General features: G+C 45.4%; 2 protein-coding genes across 3 annotated transcripts in view; both read right to left on the minus strand.

Moving 5' to 3' along the window:
* Window positions 1–24,728, minus strand: part of LOC127422041 (sodium channel subunit beta-2-like) — a 53,066-nt gene that overhangs the window by 8,541 nt on the left and 19,797 nt on the right. The window contains exons 2-3 of the mRNA XM_051665376.1: window positions 6,262–6,428; window positions 5,235–5,445 (exon numbers count right to left, since the gene is read on the minus strand). Of these exons, the coding sequence (XP_051521336.1) occupies window positions 5,235–5,445; window positions 6,262–6,428 (378 nt within the window). The remainder of the gene's footprint in view (window positions 1–5,234; window positions 5,446–6,261; window positions 6,429–24,728) is intronic.
* Window positions 398–5,223, minus strand: LOC127422039 (mucin-2-like). 2 transcript variants are annotated; one of them, XM_051665373.1, is made up of 3 exons: window positions 3,588–5,223; window positions 3,315–3,470; window positions 398–3,197 (listed from the first exon to the last, which is right to left on the minus strand). In XM_051665373.1, exons 1-3 carry the CDS (start codon window positions 4,554–4,556, stop codon window positions 2,181–2,183), a joined length of 2,142 nt encoding a protein of 713 aa, XP_051521333.1. In that variant the 5' UTR covers window positions 4,557–5,223; the 3' UTR covers window positions 398–2,180. The 2 variants fall into 2 exon arrangements, with proteins under 2 accessions (XP_051521333.1, XP_051521332.1); XM_051665372.1 differs by having other exon boundaries at window positions 398–3,470.

Consider the following 24,728-nt stretch of genomic DNA (forward strand, 5'->3'; position numbering starts at 1 on the left):
AGTATTTAGCCAATGTCCTAGAAACTACAAGGCAGTTTCACACGGCACAGGACCTTACAATTGGAAAAATCACACACGCTGTTTGTGCAGCCAAGATGGTGCTCGCATTGTGGTTTCATCATGGTTAAGAACTTTATTAAGTCAAGTCACCCACATCATGTCTCTCACAGTTTATTAAAACAATTAAAATTAAAAATGCAGAAAAATATTATTAATATCGGGCTATTAAGTCTTTTTAGGCGTAATGTATCCACACATGTAGGCATCTGTTGTCTCTTGTGGTCCACACAGTGTTGTCAGCTTGATCTGGTCCTTGATGAATTCACTGTAACTTTTTAAATAGTCTGGGAAATTTTTTTGTTTGTTGCTAAAGCAGACTGCAACTCTGAAAAACAGATAAACAGCACCTATTTATTGTTTTTCTAATTTAAAAGCATTGATGAGCTGCTCTTTTTCAATTATAGATTGGGTGACCAGACGTCCCGGTTTATTACACAGGACAGTCCCGGTTTTTGGTAGAGTCACTGATTTTTTTCTTCTTAAATAAAATCTCATTGTCCTTCTTGCTATTGTCTCTGGTATTGTTTGCAGAGAAGAAAATCAATTTTGTTTCGTCACATGTTGATTTGACGATACATTCATTCTAGTTTTCAGCAAATCAGCTGAAATGTGTCTGGTTACCATGGCAATGACGTCATGCGCTCGCACTCTATATCGTCCTGTCAGTCAGCGCAAATGCTTTTTCAAAATGCTTTTTCAATAACGAGCTGAAAGAAGCCGATCCATGTATTCAAGCAAGACATTAAACTGTATGCGGGGTGTTTTCCGAATGTTCATTTTCCCCATGAGCACGGAGGTAAATCAGACAAATGTCATATTCAGACAGCTAAACTGCACTTTTTACATTGTACAAGCACTTAAAGGAATATTCCAGGTTCAATACAAGTTAAGCTCAATCAACAACATTTGTGGCATAATGTTGATTACCACAAAAATAAATTTTGACTCCTCCCTCCTTTTCTTTAAAAAAAGCAAAAATCTGGGTTACAGTGAGGCACTTAAAATGGAAGTGAATGTGGCCAATTTATAACATTAAAATATTAATTGTTTCAAAAGTATAGCCATAAGACATAAAGGATATGCATGTAAACATGATTTTAGTGTGATAAAATCATTTACAAACCTTTTCTGTGTAAAGTTATAGCCAATTTTACAACTTCTTTGCCATGACGATTTAATGTCGACAAACCCGGGTGCCTGGGTTGTAGCAGTGAGTAAAGATGCTGACTACCACCCCTGGAGATCGAGAGTTTGAATCCCAGGGCATGCTGAGTGACTCCAGCCAGGTCTCCTAAGCAACTAAATTGGCCCGGTTGTTAGGGAGGGTAGAGTCACGTGGGGTAACCTCCTCGTGGTCGCTATAATGTGGTTGGCTCTTGGTGGGGCACATGGTGAGTTGTGTGTGGATGCCGTGGTGGATGGTACGAAGCCTCCACACGTGCTATGTCTCCGCGGTAACGTGCTCAACAAGCCATGTGATAAGATGTGCGGGTTGACGGTCTCAGACATGGAGGCAACTGAGGTTTGTCACTAAGTCACTACGCCACCACGAGGACTTAAGAGTATATTGGTCGGCCGATATTAGCCTTTCACCGATATATCAGTATGCGCCAATATGAAAACTTTTTTCAGAACATATAATGCAGAAAACAATGCTTTAGAATTGGTGTCATAGCGTAGTTTGTCCAGCAGAGCGCGCTCCGACTCAAAAACCGGAAAAAGTTTTAGCGCATCAAAATAAAGCTGATGGAAATGAAAATTATCGCTAAAATTCCACAAGTGTTGACATAATATTTTTTCTGTTTAACTCTAGTGCATAAACTCTATGTCGATACTTCAAATGTCACGAAAAACTGGTCTGGAAACACTTCTTGTTGAGAAAATTGGCATTAACGCAAAAATGTAGTGTCACATGACAGAATTTACCCCAATCGTTAGCCTGTGTTAATCATGATGACATACATCCTTGAAAGCCAATTTATTGTACATGATTATGGATTGATCTGAACGGCATAAAGATCCGATCACTGCAAACATGACACAGGTCAGGAGGCCTGGGAGGCGGCCAGGGCAGGGACTGGGTCAGAGGCCTGGGAGGTGGCCACAGGGCTAAGATTGGGTCAGGAGGCCTGGGAGGCAGCCACAGGGCAAGGAGGCCTGGGAGGCAGCCACAGGGCAAGGACTGGGTCAGGAGGTGGAACCGCTGGAGGAGGACACTCTGGGGAAGCGGGCGAAGCTGCAGAAGACTCTGAGGGCAAAGCCGTGGAAGAGTCTGAGGGCGGAGCCGTGGAAGAGTCTGAAGGCGGAGCTGTGTAAGACTCTGGGTATGGAGCCGTGAAAGGCGGAGCCGTGGAATACTCTGGGGGCAGAGCCATGAAAGGCGGAGCCGTGGAAGATACTGGGGGTGGAGCCACGAAGGGTAGAGCCGTGGAAGACTCTGGGGCGGAACCGTTAAATGCAGAGCCAAGGAAGGTGGAGCCATGGAAACTCTGGGGGCGGAGCCGTGGAAGGTCGAGCCGTGAGAGGCTCGAGGGCAAAGCCATAGAAGGCGGAGTCATGGGAGATGGATCCAGGGAATGCAGAGCCGTGGGAGGCTCGAGGGACAGAGCCGTGGAAGGCAGAGCCATGGGAGGCTCGAAGGGCAGAGCTGTGGAAGGCGGAGCCATGGGAGGCTCGAAGGGCAGAGCCGTGGAAGGCTCGGGGCTGAGAGCCGTGGAATAGAGTACAGGCCGAGACTGGGGATCGACCTCCACGGTCGAGAGCTCGGGTAGAGACTGGAGAATGACCTCCGTGGTCGTGAGCATGGGCAGAGACTGGGGAATGACCTCCGTGGTCGTGAGCACTGACAGAGACTGGGGAACGACCTCTGAGGTTGTGAGCACGGGCAAAGACTGGGGAACGACCTCCATGGTCGAGGACATGGGCAGAGACTGGGGAACGACCTCCGCGGTCGTGAGCACTGGCAGAGACTGGGGAATGACCTCCACGGTCGAGAGCTTGGGTAGAGACTGGGGAACGACCTCCGTGGTCGTGAGCACTGGCAGAGACTTGGGAATGACCTCCGTGGTCGTATGCATTAGCAGAAATTGGGGAATGACCTCTGTGGTCGTGGACATGGGCAGAGACTGGGGAATGACCTCCGTGGTCGTGAGCACTGGCAGAGACTGGGGAATGACCTCCATGGTTGTGAGCACGGGCAAAGACTGGGGAACGACCTCCATGGTCGTGAGCACTGGCAGAGACTGGGGAACGACCTCCGTGGTCATGAGCACTGGCAGAGACTGGGGAATGACCTCCACGGTCGTGTGCATTAGCAGAGATTGGGGAATGACCTCCATGGTCGTGGACATGGGCAGAGACTGGGGAATGACCTCCGTGGTCGTGAGCACTGGCAGAGACTGGGGAATGACCTCCATGGTTGTGAGCACGGGCAAAGACTGGGGAACGACCTCCATGGTTGTGAGTACTGGCAGAGACTGGGGAACGACCTCAGTGGTCGTGAGCACTGCCAGAGACTGGGGAATGACCTCCGTGGCCGTGGACATGGGCAGAGACTGGGGAACGACCTCCATGGTGGTGAGCACTGGCAGAGACTGGGGAACAACCTCCACGGTCGAGAGCTCGGGTAGAGCCTGGGGAACTACCTCCATGGTCGTGAGCATGGGCAGAGACTGGGCAACGACCTCCATGGTCAAGCTCACTGACAGAGACTGGGGAACGACCTCCGTGGTTGTGGACATGGGCAAAGACTGGGGAACGACCTCTGTGGTCGTGAGCACTGGCAGAGATTGGGGAACGACCTCCGTGGTCGTGGACATGGGCAGAGACTGGGGAACGACCTCCATGGTCGTGAGCATGGGCAAAGACTGGGGAATGACCTCCGTGGTCGTGGACATGGGCAGAGACTGGGGAATGACCTCCATGGTCGTGAGTACTGGCAGTGACTGGGGAACGACCTCCGTGGTCATGGACATGGGCAGAGACTGGGGAACGACCTCCGTGGTCGTGAGCATGGGCAGAGATTGGGAAAGAGTCCTTTTCCTTCTCCTCCTCTTTGGCCAGCAGGGAGCATGGTTACAGGCCATGGAAGGCATGGAGATAGAGGCCGTGGAAGGCATGGAGATAGGGGCCGTGGAAGGCGTGGAGATAGGGGCCGTGGAAGGCGCGGTGATAGGGGCCGTGGAAGGCGCGGAGATAGGGGCCGTGGAAGGCTGTGAGGGATCTACCACTGGGACTTTGTGAGGGTCTTCCTTAAGGGTAGTTAGAAGTGAAAGGAGATGTAGGGACAGTGTGGCTCTGACATATTCCAAAAATGAAAGATTCTCCACTTGCAGAAGGGCTGTTGGGTGGTGAAAGTTCAAGCCCATTCCATAGATGGAACTGAGGTAGGGGTCCAAAATATTGGAGGAAGTGGCAAGTTGACTGAACTTGGCAGTGTATTCCAGGAGAGGAAGGTCTTGTTTAAGTAAGTCCATGAATAATCCGGTAAACTCCATAATTTGTTTGGGTCTGGATGAGTGGGAGAGGATTAGAGGGATCGCTGGAGTAGAGGAGGACGTTGGGAGGAACCAGTATGTAAATCCGTATTTCTTTGTTGTGGGTCAGTCCTTCTGTAACGTTGGATGTCTAGGAGTGGTAGAGGAAGATAGGAGACGCAGGAGTGGAATCTTTAAATCCTTTAATTATAATCATAGGAGTTGAACAAACGCTGGAGCAGAACAAACTAAAAGGCTCAACAGTAGTAATTGCTGGAGTGGAACAAACACTGGAATGGAACACACTATAATTCTAAACATCAAAACTTAGCACAACATAACACTTCATTAACTCAACGTAACACTTCAAGGACTGACAAAGACTTAACAAAACTAGTTAGTTTGATGTTTTAGATTAGCAATAAAGTCTTGTTTCTATTCAAAGCTAATTTGACTGTGGGATATTTTGATAAATAATCTTGTCACTTGATTTTTAAAAGATTGCGCTCCGAAGCTCGAACCATATCTAAACATATTTGTGATATTATTTTCAATAAGCCATGAGAACAGTATTACTCCAATAAGTGAATTAATCATAATTACCTTATAAAAGTGAATTCCTTACATATAAATTGTGTGCAGATACAACGAGCTTGTTGTATTACATTTTCAATGGTGGAGAATTTTATTAAGCCTTACATTCAGTCAGGATGAAGAGCTGGATGGTGCCTTGACCCTGAATGCGGTCGGGAGGGTTGCGCACATAGCAGTTGTAGATGCCCTCATCAGTCAACTGAACATTCAAGATAGTGATTGACAGATCATTCTTCTCCAGAATCCCAGAAAAAACAACACGGTCTCCAAATCGGCTTGACTTCAGTGGTGTTATCCTGTTCTTATAAGTCATAAACTAGGACAAAAAAAGAAAAAAAAAACACACATTTTGGAAGGAAAGTAGATTGAGATAAAGACAGACTAAAGAGAATCATGTAGTTATTATCTAAAGACTCAATGAAATGCCTTGATGAACAATTTTTTTTTTTTTTTCCTATGTTGACATCTTGGGGCTTTTTCCTTTAAAATAATAAATAGCCTTTAGTTTACATCATAGTCATGAACCATGGTTTGCTTGCTATTGCTAGTCGGAGGTGGTACTAGGAGGAGGGAAATTCTCATTCTAGAGAAACTTTTATTGGACAAAAATGTGGATACGCCCCTGAGTGGAAGATGAGTCATCAATATTTTGGTCCGTTTTCCAGGAAGAGAACATCTGAAAACTCTAACTGCGTATATCCTTAATTTGGTCAACATTTTAAGAATACACTAGCATTTAGATGGCCTCAAAGCTAACAGATATGGACTTAACACCAAAATTAGATGGCCTCAAAGCTAACAGATATGGACTCAAGGGCATAGATTTGGCTTGAACATTGGGGGATTGCAGTGTGAATTCTTTACCCATGTTTCCATTGATCATGGTATAAATAATGGGGGTTGTACTTGCTTGTTTTGATTATTGCATCCCCCCAGAATATACGCCCCTGTATGGAATTAACACCATAAAAGTAAAAATTGTATTTCATGAAGTCTTTAAACATTTACACATTTGATGGCATCATTTCTAATCAACTTTACTATTACTAACATTGTCTTGAAAAATCAGTTGTAAGATAAAGTTTACATGTTACAAAAGATATATAAATGTTTAGTCTTGCTGTTCACTCACCATCTCCTCTGTACTATTGCTTGTTTCCTTATAGGTCCAGTTCATGGCAAACTTGCTGGGATCCAGCTTGTAGCATGAGGTAAACGCACAGGGGATTTTGACATCAGTGCCATTGAGAACGTTGATCTGTTGTGGCACCAGCACATCCATGGAAGAGGTTGGACAGGCTACGAGATATGAAAATATACACATCTAATTCATGCCATCTGATTGGTGAGATACTTCACTATAAAGTGCAAGTTTTATATCTTATGTACAGTATCTAATGTAATAGATTTATTATGACAACTTTAAGCCCCATGTATATTTGAGGTTTAGGTTAAATCTGTTTTTATTAACTGTTCTTGTACTAAAAAAAGCTAGATGCAGCACATTAAATTATATAGAACACAGCTGTCTCAAGACACATTTTTTGAACGTTGAAGTTCTTTTAGACTTGACAAGGCAAGTCGAAAAGGTGCTCCTTTTTGAAACACCCCCCAAAAAACAGTGAGATGATGCACAATGGTCGAAGAAATCCGTCTAATGCATATTTACGATTGAAAAACAGTGCAGTGCATTTGGTGTAAATGTTCCCTAAGTCAGTAAATTAACTAAAGGTGAAATGTGTCATTTCTGCATCACTAACAGCACCAAAAGGAATTGCCAATAATATCTGTTTTCAAACAGGTTTCCCAAACACTCTGCCTGTCTTCGCAGTCCTGACCCAAACTCACGCCATTGGTTCAGTCAGTGTTTCCACGTTGGGCTGCTCAAACAATGGAACAAGATTGAAAGTACCACAGAAACACAGTGTTTGCACTTTTCTGTGAAATCAAACTATCAATGTCTTAAAATTGTCTTTGCACATTCAACTGAGATAGGAGAAAGTATTTCAACATCGAAAAAAATTACACACTTCACCTTTAAATAAAACTTAAGGTACCATTGCTGACAGATGAAAATGCAATTTAATTACTTCTAAAATCTCCAACATTTGGCAATGATGTATTGCTTCTGACAATGAATAACTGCTGAATTACGGAAGCCCTGAACTGCAATGTGACAAAAAAATAAAAAAATAAATAAAAATTTAAAAAATAAAATAAAGAAATAAAAAAACTAAATAAAAAAATAGATGTCTTTTCTCTATTTTGTTTTCTCTCTCAATTTTTTCTCTCTCCAAAATGTTATTTTCTCTGAATTAAAAAATAATAATAAAAAAAAAAAAAAAAATGAGAAAGAAAACCATTTTGAGAGAGAAAATAAAAATGTAGGACATAGGCTCAGGAAGGCACAAAGACAACTAAATGTTGTTAGAATATAAATTTATGGCTAAACTATCACTTTAAGGATGCTTGTCAGATTTGAACGAATCTGTCAATTAGAAGAAAAGTTTGAAAACTTTCTAGTAATTATTTCAGTGAAAAAACTTGAGCAATGTTCCACAAGCCCAGTTATATATAATGCTGAATAAAACAAAGCAAGATCATGCTTTTTAAAGTCCTGCATGGATTCTTAGTTCAGAGTAGTTACAGTATTTCGTCACAAGACTTTTGATCATTAGTTCTGTACACTAAGGGTAAACTGCACCTTATCTCTATGTTTGGAAGCGTGTTAGGCTTATTTAAGTTCAAAACGTATTCTCTGTTGTCCATTAGAAAAACGTGCCACATCTGTTAAACACAGAAATGCTGTGCATGTGCAGAAATGCTGTCTGCACATGATGGGCAGGGCAAAAGACATTTACACTTAATGCGCATGTTTACATGGATACAGATGTATTGCAGCACTGATATAAAAATGTATGCTTATAAACTGAACTCCTAAGACCCCATAGATACAGAATAACCCTGAAAATGACTATCATCATGACACAGACAAGCTCACGTTATCACAAAATTGCCAAAACTTACCACAACGTGCTTTCTTAAATTGGAGCTGTAATTTTAATCTTGAAATATCTTGGTGTAAAATGAAGGCATTGCATGACGAAAGAAAGTGCTTGTTTTGAGCGCTTTCTGCAGGAGTGATGAGCTTGACTTGAGTGACAGAGCACTGCTGTAAGTTCTGCTGTCGTAAAAATCTCATTCAAAAAACTCTCAACAAAGTATGCATTTAATAACACTCATTGAATTAAAACCAATAATGTAACGACAGGAACGTCGCCCATAAATTTTTTCATCAGAAATTTACTTAAGTAAATGGTAAATGGTCTGCACTTATATAGCGCCTTTTAACCTTAGCGGTTCTACAAAGCGCTTCACACTGTCTCATTCACCCATTCACACACACACACTCACACACCAATGACAGAGTAAGAGTAAAAAGTGACCACAATTAAACATACTCATAAAAGTAATTTTCCAATAGTTACTCAAGTAAATGTAACGGAGTAAATGTAACACGTTACTACCCACCTCTGAGCTTTAGCATAAATGCAGTACTTTTTCAGGTCCACATGTTTGGATGAACTTAATGCAAATGCTGCAGTACCTTAATTTAAAAACTGTTAAGAGATATTTTTTGTTACTGTATGCATGTGATATCTAGGGTTTCACTGTTGAAAGTCAATATGAAAATAGTATTCACAACCCATTTTACTTCCATTATGTGATGTATTTCCAAGTGAAACAGGATGTTCAATGAGAAGAAAACATTTGGGTATGGATCATGATAGTGGGTTTTTCATACAAGAATGGAGCCAGACCTGAATGCAAGTTTGCCATTAAATTTTGAAGGACAACTCTCCTCCATAATCACAGTTGGCCCCTACATTTGAGGAAACTTTTTGACTGGGACTGAAGGTCAAGTTCAACTTCTAGAGCATCTCAGTGTTTCCCAATGGTAATGACATTCCAATGTACTTATTTTTGTCAAATCTATCATAATTTGCTATTATTGCCATAAGCTTTATAACATTTAAGGGATACTATACCCAAAAATGATTCTCTCATCATTTACTCACCCTCAAGACATCCCAGATGTGTATGATATTCTTTCTTCTGCTGAACACAAACAAAGATTTTTAAGAAGAATATATCAGCTCTATGGGTCCATACAATGCAAGTGAATGGCGACCAGAACTCCAAAAGCTCCAAAAAGGAGATAAAGTCAGCATAAAAGTAATCCATAAGACTTCAGTGGTTTAATCAATGTCTTCTGAAGCGATCCAGTTGGTTTTGGGTGAGAACAGACCAAAATATAACTAATTTTTCACTTTACATTTTGACAGCAGTCTCCTAGGCGATCAAGATTTCAAGCTCAATTATACTTCTAGCACTTGACACATGTGCAGAATGCTAGATGCCACAAAAGGAAGTGTAATTGTGCTTGAAATCATGATCGCCAAGGAGACTGCTGTCAAGATGTACAGTGAAAAATGTCCTGGTTACTTTCGTAACCTCCGTTCCCTGATGGAGGGAACGAGACGTTGTGTCAATGTAGTGACACTAGGGGTCACTCTTGGGAGCCCCAAACACCTCTGCTTTTTGAAAAAAGGCCAATGGGAATTGGCGAGTGGAATTTGCATGCCACTCCCCCGGACATACGGGTATAAAAGGAGCTGGTATGCAATCACTTATTCAGGTTTTGTGCTGAGGAGCCGAGACAAGGTCCCGGCCATTTCAGTAGGTAGTTCAGTGTTGTGGCAAGAGGGACACAACGTCTCGTTCCCTCCATCAGGGAACGGAGGTTATGAAAGTAACCAGGACGTTCCCTATCTGTCACTCACTCGATGTTGTGTCGATGTAGTGACACTAGGGGTCCCTATACAAAACGCCACAACTAGCTGAACTGTGTTACGTGGACTGGCAGTGCGAGACAGGCAGACCGCTGTGTGCCTCGTAGCCAGTGGACCAGGCCATCACGTAACCTCCCCCAACACTCTTATGAGCATCGAATGGTCCTTCGGGAACAAGTCATCTGCCCAACAAATAGGGACAGGCTAGCCCAGCCGTGGCCTCTTTTCCTCTTTTTTCTCCCCAAAAAGAGTGGAATTTGTTAACCAACTGGGGGCCATAAATGTCTACGCCGGGGGGGGTGTCACTCCCAAGGGGAAGACACCGCAGAGACCACACCCCGCCCAGAGAAGGGGGGGGGGGGTTATTTTGAGTGGAAATATGTCACATGATCTTGTCATGTGGAGAAGTCGCCTTAGGGGAGAGGAGTTTCTACATGCATGGTGACAGGGGACAGAGGGGCCTCTGTCCAAGGAAGATGCAGTTTACCAACAGGGAAACGATTTAGTGGAAGATATATCACATGGGGTCACCTATGGGGAACCAGTGCATGTGGAGCACCTACCCCAGTACAGGGCTTAGTTAGCACATGTACTGGGCCGGCAGCAAGTTTCTCCGCAAACTCGTCTGCCACAGGGCTAAGGAGGAAAGTCATCCAGGGATCACAACTTCAAAGTCAAAGGCGCACGTCTTCGCCTCATGGGAGGGGAAAGGCGCTATACACAAGCGGTACACCCGGTACACCCAGCTGTCCCGGAACTTACCTGTTCGGACCTGACAACACACGGGACAAAACCGGCTCAAACCGGAGATTACAGAACCTCACAAAGGTGTTGGGTTGGCTGCTCTGCAGATGTCTACCAAAGAGGCGCCACTGGTCAGGGCCCAGGAGGCCGCTACACTCCTAATAGTGTGGGCTCGTAGCGCCATGGGGGGCGGCACATCCTGAGCGTGATATGCCATCATGATGGCGCCAATGACCCAGTGGGCGATCCTCTGTTTGGAGACAGCGCTTCCTTTCCGCTGTCCACCAAAGCAGACAAAGAGCTGCTCGGAGCTTCTAAAGCTCTGCGATTGATCCAAATAGATGCATAAAGCATGCACCGGACACAGCAACACCAAAGCTGGGTCTGCCTCCTCCTGGGGCAGTGCTTGCAGGTTCACCACCTGATCCCTAAATGGGGTCATGGGAACCTTGGGCACATAGCCCAGTCGGACCGAACTCCAGGCACGTTTTACTGACAGAGAATGCCTGCAGGTCCTCTACCCTCTTGATGGAAGTGAGCACAGTCAGGAGGGCAGTCTTCAAAGAGAGTGCCTTAAGCTCAGCTGACTCCAGGGGCTCGAAGGGGCTCCCTGTAGATCCTGAAGGACTACAGAGAGGTCCCATGAGGGGATGAGACGTGGTCTGGAGGGATTCAACCTCCTAGCGCCTCTCAGGAACCTGATCATGTCATGCTTACCTAAGGACTTACCGTGTCGTGGTGTGCCGCTATAGTGGCTACATACATCTTCAAGGTGGAGGGGGACAGCCGCCCCTCCAGCCTCTCCTGCTGAAAGGAAAGCACCGATCCGACTGCACATCTCTGCGGGTCTTCGCGTCGGGAAGAACACCACTTAGCGAACAGACGCCACTTCAAAGCATGTAGGCGCCTTGTAGAGGGAGCTCTAGCCTGAGTGATCGTGTCTATCACGACAGGTGGTAGGCCACTTAGGTCTTCCGTGTCCCGTCCAAGGGCCAGATGTGGAGATTCCAGAGGTCTGGTCATGGGGAAATTCTCTGGGGGGGGGGGGGTGGCTGTCGTGAGGAGCGTGAGGTCCGAGAACCATGTCTGGGTGGGCCAGAAGGGTGGTACTAGGATGACCTGCTCCTTGTTCTCCCTGACCTTGCACAGGGTCTGTGCAAGTAGGCTCACTGGGGGAAACGCATATTTGCATAGTCCAGGGGGCCAGCTGTATGCCAGCGCATGTATACCGAGGGGTGCCTCGGTCAGGGGTACCAAAGCGGACAGTGGGAGGATTACCGGGAAGCAAACAGGTCTACCTGTGCTCGACCGAATCAACTCCAAATCAGCTGGACCACCTGGGGGTGGAGTCTCCACTCTCCCCTGTGCATAACCTGTCATGACAGCGCGTCCTCTGTGGTGTTGAGGTCGCCCAGGATGTGAGTGGCTCGTAGCGACTCGAGGTGCTGCTGACTCCAGAGGAGGAGACGGCGGGTGAGTTGTGACATGCAATGGAAGTGTAGACCGCCTTGACGGAGCCTGAGGCATCACATCACGGGGGCTTGAGCCCCGTGGCCATACTGAGTCGAGGGACATCGAAGCACTTACCTGGCTCCTGATACCCACCATAAGATTGGTCAAGGAGGGGGGAGCAGGAACATCGTCCCCGCAGTCTGTCAGAGCCAACCCGGTATGGGCGTGTTTGTGCCACAGCTGGGCGCGCAGGGGCGGGGGGTTCACTGCTGGAGTGCCAAACCTGCCGAAATGCGATGGTGGACGGCGGTCGTGACAACAGAGAACAAGGAAACCACTCTTTTGTTGAAGTATTGGGTACCGCAGCCTTTGGGCATGTGGTGAAAAATGAAAGAAAAGATTCTGCTTCCTGCGGTGGGCTCCACACCGGGGCCGGGACGTGGGGGCGGGCTGCAGCGGAGCCGGTGCTGTTTCTGCAGGAGGATACCCTTTGCGATGAGCAGACGGGGTGCGGGGTCTTGAGCCGTGCCGGGGCAGGATGTGCTGTATAGCCTCCGTCTGCTTCTTCACCACCGAGAACTGCTGGGCCAAGTCCTCGATGGTGTCGCCGAACAGGCTGACCTGGGAAATGGGGGCATCAAGGAACCGTGCCTTGTCAGCCTCTCTCATCTCGACCAGGTTGAGCCATAGGTGGCGCTCCTGGACCACCAGGGTGGACATCACCTGCCCGAGAGACCGCGCCATGACCTTCGTCATCTGGAGAGCGAGGTCAGTCGCCGAGCACAGCTCCTGCATCAATCCCGGGTCAGAACTACCCTTGTGCAGTTCTCTTAGCGCTTTGGCTTGGTGCACTTGCAGGAAAGCTATGGTGTGCAGGGCTGAGGCGGCCTGTCCAGCGGAATGGGAGGTCTGTGGGGAGTTACCTGGCAGAGTGGCTCCCATTAGGGTCCCCAAATCGCCCCCAGTGCTAACCGATGCGGCCTCAAACCCGTAGGTAGATGGACCAAGGCGGGGAGCCACTGGGGTGGTCTTTCCTTCTAACGAAGGAAAAACCGTGACCACAACGTTGCCATGGTCACGCTCTCGCAGTGAGAACATGACCCGTCCACAAATGCTGTCTCCGTGTGGGCAGCGCCCAAGCACGTAAGCGGAGATCGGAAGCAGAGAGGTAATGACCGCAACCAGGAAATACACAAACGGAGAGGCATCTTTAAAAAGGCGCTCTCCGTTAATGCCACTCTTTTAAGAAGGAAAAATATACTCTATATATACTTTATATATACTTTAGTAGGAAGAATATACTCTTTTAGCTACTGAAGCACCCAGGGGCGTTATCTGCACTTCACCAGTGCAAGAGGGGGAGAAGCCACTGTAATGCGCCGTAAATCCAACAGCTTTTCGAGGTGAATGGATCGGCAGAGTAATTCAGCTCGCTGAACACAACCGCTCGGCTCCGAAGAGAAAATCTGAATGAGTGGTTGCATACCAGCTCCTTTTATACCCGTATGTCCGGGGGAGTGGCGTGCAAATTCCACTCGCCAATTCCCATTGGTCTTTTTTCAAAAAGCAGAGGTGTTTGGGGCTCCAAAGAGTGACCCCTAGTGTCACTACATTGACACAACGTCGAGTGACAGATAGGGAAAGAGTATTTTGGTCTGTTCTCACCCAAAACCAACTGGATCACTTCAGAAGACATTAATTAAACCATTGGAGTCTGGTGGATTACTTTTATGCTGCCTTTATCTCCTTTTTTGAGTTTTTGGACTTCTAGTCACCATTCACTTGTATTCATATTTGCAATCTATGAACCTGCAGAGCTGATGAATTATTTTAAAACTCTTTGTTTGTGTTCAGCAGAAGAAAAAAAAAAGTCACACATCTGGGATGGCAGGAGGGTGAGAAAATGATGAGAGAATTTTCATTTTTGGGTAAAGTAACCCTTTAACATTGACTGGAATTAGATTACTGCAATAACTATTGGCAAGATTTTAGAAAGTCTGCATTACCTACAACAGTAACCTAAAACAATGTCTAAATACTGTAGCTATTTGGCTATTGGGTAATGTTATTTACCCCGCCTGTGTAGCATAGGTGTAGACACTTGACAAGAAAAGTTGTTTCAGATGCATTTCAAAAGTTTTACTGAACTTTTTTTTTTACTTAAGTTTTACGAAGATAAATTCCAAATATTTCTTTTCTTTGGAATTAATTACTCTGATGAATCCTGCACAATAAGACCAGGAACATGTATTTAGAAATAAATCAGGGCCAATTTTGATTTCATTTTTATTTGCACTTAACCATATATAGATGGGATAACAAAATAAAAGGTTTACCAATTTTTAAATTGAGGAGAAAATTCTTCCCATATCTTTTGTTACTGATGTCAAAGGCTGTGTGTTCAATCAAACTCTATGGTATTTTGCCACAAATTCATCTTAAAGATGAAGCTAGTCAAATTATACAGATGCCAGCATAGACAGGTTGTGTGACGCAAGGTAAAAGAACATAATACCCAGACTACATTGACCTTGTGCGTTGTTTTTAACTTGACACGGTGTTTAAACAGTGCCGGTCCTGTGTGAGATGTTAAAGAAACAGCGAGACATGGCGCAACAGTCAAAGACATTCGTCCAGCATGTGTTTACATAGGAAAACAATGGGAAAACAGAACAGATGCGTGCAAAATCATGTTTGGTGTGAACAGACCCTAACTCGTTCTTTTGCTCGTGAATGAGAGCGCGTGCCTGAAACAAGTTCGGTAGGCCATTAATTTTCATTAATTACAAACCCGAACCTGAAGTCCTACTTGAAAAACTGACCCTGACCCTAACCCGGCCCGAAACCCATCGGGTTCTCGGGTCCCGTTAGGCCCAGGTCGGGTTGCAGACCTCTAACACACACGCAGTGAAAGCACAGGACAGCATCAGTTACAGCTAAATATGCACAAATTATGAATATACTAAATATACTAAAATTATCATTTTAGTCAGATGTAGTTTTTTGGGGAAACAAGATTTTAGTCTCGGCTTTCAAATTATGTCATTGTATCTAAAAATGTAAACAATAAATGTTGTATTCATGCTCTTTAATGATGTGTGACAGATTGAGGTAATTGGCTATTCAAACAGAGCGGGGAACAACGCTCTTTCTCTCTCCAACTTATAGCATTAAAAAAACATGCATGAACATCTGAGGTTTTGACGCAAGTTACCGTACAACTTACTGAAATGTGTCTTCTCTCATGTAATCGCTCATTCTGTTAATGTTGGAATGACAATGGTGAAAATGAATTGGAAATATCTCGAGCCCCGGAGCACTCACGGGATCAGATTCAGTGCTTATGTACACTGAACGCTCGCCAGTCTTGCTGCTATCTGCGAGGCGTGGTAGGTTTTCATTCAACCTTAGGACCCAAGGAGGTAAATGTTAAAACAAAACAAAACAAAAAATACCTTGGGAAATGTTTAAGAGTCTTAAATTACATTTCTCAAGCTATTTTTTGTTTTGCGCGTTGTTATTTTTTAATAGCCTTAATTTTCACCAAATTGATTTAATACATTTTAATACTTTTTAATGACCTGCGGATACCCTGTAAGTGTGAGCTGTACTAAATTGGTCAAGTTAGCTGAGCACGCAGTGATGATGATGTGTGCTAAGCAGTATTTTGGCATAGGGGCGTTTACATTTTTAAAGAGACATGACAAATAACCTGAAAATATACTTCAAAGACATTTTATTGTAAATAATTAATTCACGGTATTTATCATATCCTAAATGCGTGAATTAAACTGCATTTGTCAATATCTTTACTAAAATAATACCCCCCACCCCCAACCCCAAGTCTATTTTTTATTTCTTATGTGGTGTCCCGAATCCCCCCAGCCCCCCTCAATTCGAGCAATGGTGGAGTTTGTGAGAAACACCAACATAGCTACATCTGGTAAGAAGTCTAATTAAGTTTTTACATTGAAACCTGTTTGATTCAAAAGTCTCTAGTTTCATGCGAAATGTCTTTTTTATTTTTTATTTGAGTGATTTATCGCAAAACGCCATGCTTCTAAACACAATGTACACTAATGTGTACTTTAGCAGATCTTTTCCTTAGAAATCCTATATTTACTGTGCATTATCATGTAGGGCTTTATTGGTTGTTTAGATCAGTGTTACTATCAGAAATAATTAATAATTATTTCTTTAGTTATTAATTAATAATTAAATTAATTAATTGAATCTAACTCATTAAAACCTCATATGGGGCTCCAGTAAATGTAGTGCGCTATGTTTAGGAGCGGGTTTGGTTATTAGCAATAATTAATAATTATCAAAGACAATTATTAATTATTAAAAATCAATAGAACATTGATGAGAATCAATGTTAGCTTTTCTAATCCTTTAAATCAACAATTATCAAAGATAATCGTTAATTGTTAACATCGATGAAACTTTAATTCAAATTAACACTAGCTTATTGATCAAATTCAACAATCATCAAAGATAATTATCAATTATCAAAAATCAATAGAATATTAATAAGGATTAACATTGATGGGGCACCACCCTAGAATCAGGGACTAATAACCAGATAGTATAACTGTCTCAATATTAGATTGTTTTCTTAGGAAAATCGACATCCGAAGAATATCGATTTTTGGGAAAAAAACAATGAATGAAGGCTTGAATCCGAGCACTGACATCCCGTCAGCATGACACATGCATATGCAGAACAAACGAAAACACTTCTCTTTGTAATATAAACAAAGTTTATTTATGCAGTAATATAAATTAATAATTAATACAATGCAGTCAATAAACTTCCGACTTACAACTACAAACTAAACAGTGATATGATTAGATATGGAAATCAAAATAATCCTATAACACATGAGGGTGTGTGTGTGTGAGAGAGCGAGTGTGTGTGTGTGTGTAAGGACGCGCACAAAATGGCGGACGTGACTCTCGTGGAGAGTATGTCACGCGAGACTTCCGGCCAGGGAATATGGCCGCGAATGTGGGCAGAGAGAAAGCAGTCAATGGTGTCTACCAGTTACCGCGTGTATCCGCTTGTACGATAGCTTAGGGACAAAGCTGAGCTTTAGCACGAAGCTATCTACGAGCCAAAAATGTGTGCCAGAATGTTTGTGAGGGGTCGCACGTGTGTGTGGTTAGTACGAGAGAGAGAGAGAGAGAATTAAGTGATGGCCCCAAAGCCGATTTTGTGATCATGGGAGAGAAAGCAGCTGTTAGTTTATCACTCAGAGACGCGGTGGACGGCTCGTAAACAGTCCCGCTTTCTTTGATTCTTTAATGGATAAACTCAGTTTGCCGGTCTCACCTGCGATGGCGAAAATGCACAACAGTCCAATTTGGTTGGACCAAAATACAGCAAAACAAATTCATGATAATTAATACCCTGAGTATTAATAATGAGCGGACATGGCGGTCCGTAAACTGTACAAGCAAAAACCTTGAAACACAAGAATAACGCACTATAATATTCTATCTCTGCCCAGACGTAAACCTCTTACTTGAATCGCATGAGGCTGCAGAATGTGTGTTCATCTGTCCTTTAACTCAGTCCTTTGACTCGGTTCCTCGAGGCTCGGGTGATGACGGGAGGCCGTTTCCTCGCTCTGTCGGCGGGCGTATGGCTGCTGATTCTCGGTGAGCTGGCGGAGAAATCAGAAATGTTGACTTTATTGAAGATGGCAGAGAAATCTTTAATCTCTTCACTTCTGCAGACAAACGGATGAAGATGCGGATTGCTTGGCGGTCTCCTTCGGATCCGTTAGAGTATTCGGTTGAACACAGAGTAATCTCAACTCATCCAGCAAGATGGAGATTGTATGGCCACAGTTTCAAGTCGGACGTTACTTCCTTGTGCCACGAGGTTGCACCTGAGAGCAGCGATGAGCTACGTCTATACACGGCGAACAAAGTTGCTGGAAGCAAATCCCGGAAGCATTTCAGAGGTATTTCTACTCCTGATGATGTCATGGTTGAGGGACGTTCTGTTGTGTGCCTCATCCAATAGGAGTTGAGAGTTCGATCCTTTAGTGAGCAAGGCTTCATGGGAATTGTAGTCTGTTTTGGACTCCCTTTGTTTGATTTTGGCACGATTTTTATCAGTAAGATTTACGACTTGGTATGTGGGGGCTGAGTTAGGTTTTACGACTGTGTTAGGCCTGCCTTTGTCTTCTATCTGAATACATGAGGCCCAACAATCACATTAAGAAAAAAACATTTAGCTTTCAGAGCCTTTATATGGAGTTAGGGAGAAAATAAAGTGCATTTCGAACTGTTCTGAGACCAGTGCAGACAGACAGCATACTGGAGGTTAAGTCAGTCACTAAATAGGGAGCAAGGGAGTATCCTTTAGCTCTCTATGTAGCTAAGTGCATTTGCTCCTAAAATCCGACCAAAAGTTAAGTTTTAGGCTGCAGATGATGTTTGAATCACTCAAAAATATTGGCAGACATGGGACAATGGAAATCAGTACATAGATATAGAATTTATAATGTATAATTTTATTTTAACATGGTTGGCAGTGATTGGATGATGCTGGCCATTACTTGTATCAGAATTAATTATGCTGATTTCTGATGTAATGCCTGTAACATTTCAAAAACTTGAATAACCAACACTCCTGGAAACAGAATAATTTGATGACTTTAATAGCTTGGTATTATTTAAAATGTCACAACTTTGTCCTGATATGTTTCCATCAACTTTTAGAAAAACTATTTGCTCTAGATTTTTTGCATGTTTCTTAGGTGCTACAAGTTACAAATCAAAAAGGAAAATGGAAAATGCACACAGCAGCCACGCTCGGGTCTCAGAAGGTTAAATACAGGCTCACTATCAACAAGGATATACAAGGTAAACAAGACCAAACAATAAGTTTTGTGTAGCTAATTATTGGTCATCACAAATCAAGACATTTAGAAACCAAACACTCAAACTATAAAAACAATAACTAAAAAGGCAATTTTACTATTCAGCATGTTCCTATTCAGATATTTCCTTATTGTTGGGCATAGGCTATTCATGGCAATATTAATACATTACAATGTTTGATTTTAATATTTTTGTTTACTTTTGCACAATGCAAAATTTTGGGTTGGCTGTCCAATGTAAAATCTGGGTCCTGAAGCAAAACCAGTTTGTTCAGAATGACTGGACAACCACTACCATTTCAGTGTGAATGTGTATGTCTGTGAAGTAAGTGTGTGTGTCCGACAAGGAGGTTTATTTTCTCGATTTCACCCTCTGCAGTCAGGAGTTCCTACTGCCACTGCAGTTATGCTTTATCAGCCAGGCTCTCTGCAGTACCAGCAGCAATTTCGTCACACCCCTCCCATCCCATCTCCAAACCCCCTCAAAATGCTGCAGTTTAGTCCGACCCCCTCCCTCTAGAAAAATCAGGTGTCCTCACATATAGAGAGAAAAAACTACAGCTGCTGTGTACAGAGAAGTGCTAGAGAACAGCTCGAAATCGCAAAACACACATAAACCTCGTAAACATAGGTGAATAGCTAATACTATTGTTGTTATTAGGATTTTTTTATGATTTGTGTTGCAAGTCAACATTATAGCTACAATACGTAGATATACATTTGATGCACTACACTGCATCAACTAGCACTGCATTAGGTCACTGTATCCTGCTTAGCTTCTTAGTGTGGGCTGAAATTTACACACACACACACACACACACACACACACACACACACACACACACAGAGAGAGAGAGAGATACACACGTTCAGCATAAAAACATACACTCACACATATACACATGCAGAGTCAGCACTCAGCCGGCTGTGATACTCAATACAAGCACTACGTCAATGTCGTCCCCGCCCAGCCTTTTACCTCCATGTATATTTAGTTCATTTCTCTCTGCGCTCTGTGCCGCTGTGCCACAGCAGAGACTTAAAATATATTTTACATATCCTGTGCACTTTCCATCTTTGAACTAATGCATTTTCTTATTAAACCTGCAGAGTCAGCAAATGATAGGCTCAATTTTGTAGTAAGAATCCATAAATTCATTTTGAGTATTTGCAAACTATCTAGCCTTATGGCTGGGTTTATGCGATCATGAAAAGAAGGTGACCGACTATAGCCCTGTGTCAGCAGAACAAGGGGGCCCACTAATATATACTGTATGTACCAATAGCGATAGAATGCTGTAGGCATAAAATACTGCAGTGTAGCTTCCTTTCTCTCCCTTCTCTCTCTCACAACAAACCCTGACAAACCCCATCCCTACCCTCCCTGCACTGTCTCTGTCCTCTTTTTTCTGCTCTCAAGGTTATGGTAAAAAGAGAGTTGTGGACAAGGTACAGTGTGAACCTGCTTTACGTATACAGTATTTGCATGCAAAAACACTCAATGACTCAATCTCTTTTTCTTAAACACAAAAGGGTAAATTCACTAAACAGTTGGGCCACTTTTGCGCACAGTATTTACACTTTATTTACTTGGCATATGATCTTGTCCAAAGCAACTTAGAGTTCATTTATTTAGAGTTCAGTATACATTTTTATCATGTTTATGTGTTCCATAAGAATAGAACCAATGATCTTGGCATTGCTACCGCCATGCTCTGTCAGTTGAGCAACAGTAACAAATTTCAGCATTGGGGCTGGGTATTGATACAGATTTCCTGATTTGATTAGATTCCGATCCACAAGCTCTTGATTCGATTACAGTTCATATATAAAGTCCCTTTTGCTTATATATGAAATAAATTCTCTCTCAGCTAATGCCGTTAATTATACAGGGGACCTCCAAAACAGGTACATTACAAAATGTCCTGGTTACTTTCGTAACCTCCGTTCCCTGATGGAGGGAACGAGATGTTGTGTCGATGTAGTGACACTAGGGGTCACTCTTGGGAGCCCGAAACACCTCTGATCTTTGAAAAAAGGCCAATGAGAATTGGCGAGTGGAATTTGCATGCCACTCCCCCGGACATACGGGTATAAAAGGAGCTGGTGTGCAACCATTCATTCAGGTTTTGTGCTGAGGAGCCGAGACAAGGTCCCGGCCATTTCAGCAGGTAGTTCAGCATTGTGGCAAGAGGGACACAACATCTCGTTCCCTCCATCAGGGAACGGAGGTTATGAAAGTAATCAGGACATTCCCTATCTGTCACTCACTCGAAGTTGTGTCGATGTAGTGACACTAGGGGTCCCTATACAAAACGCCACAACTAGCTGAACTGTGTTATGTGGACTAGCAGTGCGAAACGGGCAGACTTTTGTGTGCCTCATAGCCAGCGCATCAGGTTGTCACGTAACCTCCCCCAACGCTGCTATGAGCATCGAACGGTCCTTCAGGAACAAGTCGACTGCTCAACAAATAGGGACAGGCTAGCCCAGCCATGGCCTCTTTTCCTTCTCTTTTCTCGCCAAAAATAGTGGAATTTGTTAACTGACTGGGAGGCCTAAGTGTCTACATCGGGGGGGTGTCACTCCCAAGGGGAAGACACCATGGAGACCATATCCCTCCCAAAAAGGGGGGGGGGGTACTTCAAGTGGAAATACATCACATGGTCTTACTGAGTCTTGTCGGAAGTATGTCATGTGGATTGTAGAACCTCACAAAGATGTCTGCCAAAGAGACGCCAATGGCCAGGGCCCAGGAGGTCACCATACTCCTGGTGGAGTGGGCTCATAACCCCGCAGGGGGTGGCACGTCCTGAGCTTGATATGCCATAGCGATGGCGTCAATGACCCAGTTGGCGATCCTCTGTTTGGAGACAGTGATTCCTTTCCGCTGTCCACCAAAGCAAACAAAGAGCTGCTCAGAGCTTCTAAAGCTCTGCGTGCGATCCAAATAGATGCGTAAAGCTCGCACCGGACACAGCAACCCCAAGGCTGGGTCTGCCTCCTCCTGGGGCAGCGCTTGCAGGTTCACCACCTGATCCCTAAAAGGGGTCGTGGGAACCTTGGGCTCATAGCCCGGTGGGGGTCTCAAAAGCATGTGAGAGTAACCCGGACCGAACTCCAGGCACGATTCACTGACACAGAATGCTTGCAGGTCCCCTACCCTCTTGATGGAAGTGAGCGCAGTCAGGAGGGCAGTCTTGAAAGAGAGTGCCTTAAGCTCAGCTGACTCCAAGGGCTCAAAGGGAGCTCCTCGTAGACCCTGAAGGACTACAGAGAGGTCCCACGGAGGAACGAGGCACGGTCTAGAGGAGTTCAACATCCTAGCGCCTCTCAGGAACCTGATGATCAAGTCGTGCTTCCACAAGTACTTACCATCTACTGCATCGTGATGAGCCAAAATAGCGGCTACATACACCTTCAAGGTGGAGGGGGACAGCCTCCCCTCCAACCTCTCCTGCAGGAAGGAAAGCACCTATCCGACTGCGCATCACTGAGGGTCTTTCCATCAGGAAGAACATCACTTAGCGAACAGATGCCACTTCAAGGCATACAGGCGCCTCATAGAGGGAGCCCTAGCCTGAGTGATCGTGTCTACCACTGCGGGCGGTAGGCCACTTAAGTCCTCCACGTCCCATCCAAGGGCCAGACATGGAGATTCCAGAGGTCTGGTTGCGGGTGCCAGATGGTGCCCCATCCCTGAGAAAGAAGGTCCTTCCTCAGGGGAACTCGCCGGGGGGGCTGTCGCAAGGAGCGTGAGATCCGAGAACCATGTCTGGGTGGGCCAGTAGGGTGCTACTAGGATGACCTGCTACCCGTCCTCCCTGACCTTGCACAGGGTCTGTGCAAGTAGGCTCACTGGGGGAAACGGATACTTACGTAGTCCAGGGGGCCAGCTGTGTGCCAACGAGAGGTGCCTCGTTCAGGGCATACCAAAGCGGGCAGTGGGAGGATTCCCGGGAAGCAAACAGGTCTACCTGAATCGACTCCAAATCAGCTGGACCACATAAGGCTGGAGTATCCACTCTCCCCTGAGCGTAACCTGACATGACAGCACATTCGCTGCAGTGTTGAGGATGTGAATGGCTCATACTGACTTGAGGCGCTGCTGACTCCAGAGGAGGAGACGGCGGGCGAGTTGTGACATGCGATGGGAGCGTAGACCACCTTGGCGGTTGATGTAAGCTACCGTCACTGTGCTGTCCGTCCAGACCAACACGTGCTTGCCCTGGATCAATGGCTGAAACCTCCACAAGGCGAGCAAGAACTGGTGGCTGTGTGCCCATTGCATACAGCGCCCCAGCCTGTCTTGGAGGTGTCTGTTGTAACCACGATGCATCTGGAGACCTGCTCTAGGGGAACCCCTGCCCGTAGAAATGCCAGGTCGGTCCAAGGGTTGAAGAGGCTGTGACAAATCGGCATGATGTCCTCATATGCCGCCATGCCCATCCCAGGACTCGAGTCTGAAGCCAGTGCTGAAGCGGTCTCATATGCATCAACCCGAGCGGTGTGGCCATTGCTGAGGATGCCATATGCCCCAGGAGCCTCTGAAAAAGTTTCAGTGGAACCGCTGTCCTCCGTCTGAATGCCTTCAGACAGTTCAGCACCGACTGAGCACGTTCGTTCCTGAGACGCGCTGTCATCAAGACCGAGTCCAACTTCAGACCGAGAAAAGATATGCTCTAAACCGGGGAGAGCTTGCTCTTTTCCCAGTTGACCCAAAGCCCCAGTCGGCTGGGGTGTCGAAGCATGAGGTCCCTTTGTGCGCATAGCAACTCTCGAGAGTGAGCTAAGATCAGCTAGTTGTCGTGATAGTTGAGAATGCGGATGCCCACTTCCCTTAGCAGGGCAAGGGCTGCCTTCGCGACCTTCATGAAGACGCGAGGGGACAAGGACAGGCCGAAGGGGAGGACCTTGTACTGGTACACCTGGCCCTCGAAGGCAAACCGCAGGAAGGGTCTGTGTCAAGGTAGGACCGAAACGTGGAAGTACGCGTCCTTCAGGTCTACCGCCGCAAACCAATCTAGATGTCGGACGCTCGCTAGAATGCATTTTTGCGTCAGCATCTTGAACGGGTGTCTGTGCAAGGCCCGGTTCTGTATTCGCAGGTCCAAGATTGGTCGCAACCCACCGCCTTTCTTTGGTACGATGAAGTAAGGGCTGTAGAACCCTTTCCTCATCTCGGCTGGAGGGACAGGCTCCATCGTGCCCTTGCTCAGGAGGGTCTCGATCTCCGCACGCAAGGTAGCGGCGTTCTCGCCCTTCACTGAGGTGGGGCGGGCACCTGGCGAACTGAATCACATAGCCGAGTCGGACGGTCCGGGTCAGCCATCGCGACGGGTTGGAAAGCGCGAGCCACACATCCAAACTCCGGGCGAGGGGGACCAAGGGGACAATCGTGTCGGACGTACCGGCGGGTGGGGCCTTGTGGTGGGGCGGAGCTCGAGGTGCCACGTCGAGGGGACTCGAGCACTGTGGCTGTGTTGAGTTGAGGGACATCGAAACACTTACCTGGCTCCTGCTGCCCACAATGAGATTGGCTGAGAAGGAGGGAGAGGAGTCTCGTCCCCGAGGTCCATTGGTACTAATCCCGTATGGGGGTATTTGTGCCACAGCTGGGCGCTCAGGGGCAGGGGGTCTGCCGTTTGAGCGCC

Source organism: Myxocyprinus asiaticus, chromosome 31 (genome assembly GCF_019703515.2).
Source record: "Myxocyprinus asiaticus isolate MX2 ecotype Aquarium Trade chromosome 31, UBuf_Myxa_2, whole genome shotgun sequence".
In the NCBI taxonomy this organism is placed as follows: Eukaryota; Metazoa; Chordata; class Actinopteri; order Cypriniformes; family Catostomidae; genus Myxocyprinus; species Myxocyprinus asiaticus.